The sequence below is a fragment of the Sapajus apella genome, unplaced genomic scaffold (genome assembly GCF_009761245.1).
Source record: "Sapajus apella isolate SASKATOON/1434 unplaced genomic scaffold, GSC_monkey_1.0 scaffold1082, whole genome shotgun sequence".
Lineage (NCBI taxonomy): Eukaryota > Metazoa > Chordata > Mammalia > Primates > Cebidae > Sapajus > Sapajus apella.
This window is the reverse complement of record NW_022438008.1, coordinates 13,624-18,107: the sequence shown is the minus strand read 5'-3', so window position 1 is coordinate 18,107 and position 4,484 is coordinate 13,624. Positions and strand designations below refer to the sequence as shown.

General features: G+C 39.7%; 1 protein-coding gene across 2 annotated transcripts in view; it reads right to left on the bottom strand.

Annotated features, from left to right (window-relative positions):
• Nucleotides 1-1,022: 1,022 nt before the first annotated feature.
• Nucleotides 1,023-4,484, bottom strand: part of LOC116546575 (zinc finger protein 888-like) — a 16,605-nt gene continuing 13,143 nt past the window's right edge. For both annotated transcript variants that reach the window (XM_032272791.1, XM_032272790.1), the window contains exon 4: nt 1,023-2,807. In XM_032272791.1, the coding sequence (XP_032128682.1) occupies nt 1,378-2,790 (1,413 nt within the window). In that variant the 5' untranslated portion in view covers nt 2,791-2,807 and the 3' untranslated portion in view covers nt 1,023-1,377. The remainder of the gene's footprint in view (nt 2,808-4,484) is intronic.

Genomic DNA, 4,484 nt, shown 5'->3' with positions numbered 1-4,484 from the left:
ACTGGAACTAATAAACACATTCTATATATTTGCAGAATACAATATTAGCACCAAGAATTAGTTGAATTTCCATAAATTAACAATAAACAATTTTAAAAGAAAATTTAAAAAACACCATTTGCTAGAGAACTTAAAGAAATGCTTAGGAATAAATGTAAAAAGGTGCAAGATTTGTACCCTGAAATTTACAACTGTAGATTGAAATGATTAAAAACATATATATAGAACCCATACTAATGGATTAGAAAAAATATTCTTAAAGGGTTATATAACCCAAAGTGATTTGGATTCAACACAACACCTTTAAAAATCCCTATCAGTTTTTTTTTTTTTTTTTGAGACGGAGTTTCACTCCTGTTACCCAGGCTGGAGTGCAATGGCGCGATCTCGGCTCACCGCAAACTCCGCCTCCTGGGTTCAGGCAATTTTCCTGCCTCAGCCTCCTGAGTGGCTGGGATTACAGGCACGCACCACCATGCCCAGCTAATTTTTTGTATTTTTAGTAGAGATGGGGTTTCACCATGTTGACCAGGATGGTCTCGATCTCTTGACCTTGTGATCCACCCGCCTTGGCCTCCCAAAGTGCTGGGATTATAGGCTTGAGCCACCGTGCCCAGCCCCTATCAGTTTTTATTAAAGAAACAAAAACAGGCCAGTCGCGTGGCTCACGCCTGTAATCCCAATACTTTGAAAGACTGAGGTGGGTGATCATCTGAGGTCAGGAGTTCAAGATTAGCCTGGCCAACATGGCAAAACACCATCTCTAATGAAAGTACAAAAATTAGCTGGGCATTGTGGCAGGTGCCTGTAATATCAGCTACTCAGGAGGCTGAGGCAGAACTGCTTGAACCTGGAAGGTGGAGGTTGCAGTGAGCCGAGATCGTGCCACAGCACCCCAGCCTGGGCAGTATGAGCAAGACTCCACCTAAAAGATTTTTAAAAAAATAAACAAAACCTCTCTAGTAGGAAAAGACTTCTCTCTAGTATGAAGTCTATGATGACATACAAGGTTTGATTTTTGATAAAAACCTTGCCGTATTTATTTCACTTGTAAGGTTTCTCACTAGTATGACATCTAAGATGACATGCAAGGTTAGACTGTTAATAACCTTGCCACATTCATTACACTTGTAAGGTTTCTCTCCAGTATAACTGCCTTATCAATAACAAGGGCTGAATTTTGATCAAAGGTCTTGCCACACCATTATACCTGTAAGGCTTCTCTCCTGTATTAGTTTGCCAGTGAAGTGCAGGGTCTGAACAATGTCTGAAAAATCTGCCACATTTATTACACTTGTAAGATCTCTCTTCGTTATAGATTCTACCATGATTTGCAATGGAGGTAGCCTTGCTGAAGACTTGGTGACAATCATTACGTTAGTAAAGTTTCCCTATACCATGGATTGCTTGATGGTGAGTAAGTGTTGACTGATACCTAAAGGCTTGACCACACTCATCACACTTGTAAGGTTTCTCTCCACTGTGAATTCTAGTATGTTGTGCCAGGTGTGAATCACGCCCGAAAGCCTTGTCACAAACCTTACATTTGTATGGTTTCTCTCCAGTATGAATTCTCCTATGTCTTTTAAGGTGTGATTTGCTACTGAACATTTTGTCACATTCTTCACATTTGTAAGGTTTCTCTCCAGTATGAAGTCTACAATGAAGTGCAAGGTTTGATTTTCGATTAAAAACCTTGCCACATTCATTACACTTGTAAGGTTTCGCTCCAGCATGAATTGTCTTATGAAATAGAAGGTATGAATTTCGACCAAAGGTTTTGCCACACTCATCACACTTGTAAGGTTTCTCTCCAGTATGAGTTGCCTTATGACTTACAAGGGCTGAATTTTGACCGAAGTTCTTCCCACACTCATTACACTTGTAAGGTTTTTCTCCAGTGTGAAGTCTATGATGGGACGTAAGTGATGACATGTGACTGAAGGTCTTGTCACACTCATTACATTTGTAAGGTTTTTCTCCAGTGTGAAGTCTACGATGGGATGTAAGTGATGACGTACAACTGAAGGTCTTGTCACACTCATTACACTTGTAAGGTTTCTCTCCAGTATGAAGTCTACGATGGCAGGTGAGGTATGACGCCTGACTGAAGGTCCTGCCACACTCATTACATGTGTAAGGTTTCTCACCAGTGTGACATCTACAATGGCGTGCAAGGTATCGCTTCTGATTAAAGACCTTGCCACATACATCACATTCATATTTTTTCTCTCCTAAATGGATTACCTGATGTTTCCCTAAGAGTGATCTGCAATTAAAGGTTTTGCCACTCTCATGAAATTGGAAAGATTTTTCTTTCATGTGTACTTTCTGTTTTTGTGTGAGAAATGAAGTATGAAGGAAATTAATCCCATAGTTATTAGAAATATGGGTTTTGGGCCTACAAGAAATTCTTTGGGATGCTGAAGCAGAGGAAGCATCGGTGACAGATTTTTCAACTTGATTACCAATGTTCCCTTCAGTCTGAAATATGTGGAGTTCAGGGAGATGTGAATGAAAGCTTAATCCAAGCTGATCTTTAATAGGCTTGTTTTCAGCATGCCTTTCATCATATTGGTCTGTACTACTAGGAAGCTCTTTGGTTTCTGCCATGGGTGCTTCATGGCCATTTCTTTCATCTTCTTGCCACTGAAACTCAAAGTCATGAATATCTTTCTCAATTTCCTGGAAGCAGAAATTTTCAATGTGATGACTTTCATGTGTTTCCAATGTCCCTGTGTGCAACACTTCTGTATTGCCTGGCCCTGTGGATGAGAACTCTTTCATCATGCATTTGGAAGAGATGCCTACAAAATATAAAAACCAGCAGGTTTCCAGTTGGATACAGATGGTACATAATGCTAAAATGTGTAAACATGACATAAAAATAATACCTATTTTAAACTTTCCAAACATGATCTTCAAAGTTTAGAAACACAAAAGGAGTGAGATTATTTAATAAATAAAGAATTACATGGACTTCAAACCATTTCTACAGAAGCCTATGTCCAAAATCATGAGAAAACACTGAGACGGTCCCAACATGCGTTAAGCCTAAAGTGAAGAGTGTTTTTCCTTTGTCACCCTAAACTGTGTAATAGTCTGCAAAAAACATGTCATTGTCACATCAATGAAGAGAAACATATATATTCTTCATATTTATAGCATATTTACTATATACAAATAAATGCTAAAGAACCACACAGTATACTGCATTGATAAATAATCTTTCATGAGCTCATATAAGGATAGCCAATATCAATGGGAATTCAGTATTGTCAAACAATCATAGCACTGAGAAGATAAGAAAAGATTACAAAAATTAGTCAGGCATGGTAGTCCCAGCTACTCTGCAGCCTGAGGGACAAAAATCGCTTAAACCCAACAGGAAGAGGTTGCATTGAACCGATATGGCACCACTGCACTCCAGCCTGAGCAATAAGGTGAGATTCAGTCTCAAAAGAAAAAACAAAGAAAAGAAAAAAAGTTAATACAATATTTTTCTGAATAAATGTTATAAAATTACCTATATCTATGCGGAACAGGCACTTTGTGGCATTAAAAAAATTTTTTTTTGTATTTTTACTTGTTTGAGACAGAATCTTGCTCTGGCCCCCAAGCTGGAATGCAATAGCGCAATCAGGGCTAACGGCAACCTCCACCTCCTGGGTTCAAGCAATTCTCCTGCCTCAGTCTCCCGAGTAGCTGGAATTACAGGCACATGCCACCATGCCCAGCTAATATTTGTATTTTTAGTAGAGATGAAGTGTCATCATGTTAGCCAGGCTGGTCTTGAACTCCTGACTTCAAGTCATCCACCCACCTCAGCCTCCCAAAGTCCTGGGATTACAGGCATGAGCTACTGCGACTGGTAGGAGTTTGTGACATTAGCGAGTGGAGTGTGTCAGTTATATTGCATACCACATACCAAAAAGCCATATGTATAATCATAAAAATAAAGTATTGTAACCCATACAAAGTATTGTAACTAGCAAACAAATAATAAGTCCATTTATACAGCCTGCAGAATTCTAAACAATTTCCTCTTATGAAAAAAAGCCACAACTTCTACTTGCCACCAGCACATAATATAAGAACTGAAATACATGTTAACATCACTACCTTCTGATGCATGAGGTCAAGAAAATACACAGCATTATAAGGAATGAGAATTGAGCCGGGCGCGGTGGCTCAAGCCTGTAATCCCAGAACTTTGGGAGGCCGAGGCAGGTGGATCACGAGGTCAAGAGATCGAGACCATCCTGGTCAACATGGTGAAACCCCGCCTCTACTAAAAATACAAAACGTCAGCTGGGCATGGTGACGCGTGCCTGTAATCCCAGATACTCAGGAGGTTGAGGCAGGAGAATTGCCTGAACCCAGGAGGCGGAGGTTGCGGTGAGCCAAGATTGTGCCATTGCACTCCAGCCTCGGTAACAAGAGTGAAACTCCATCTCAAAAAAAAAAAAAAAAAAAAAAAAAAA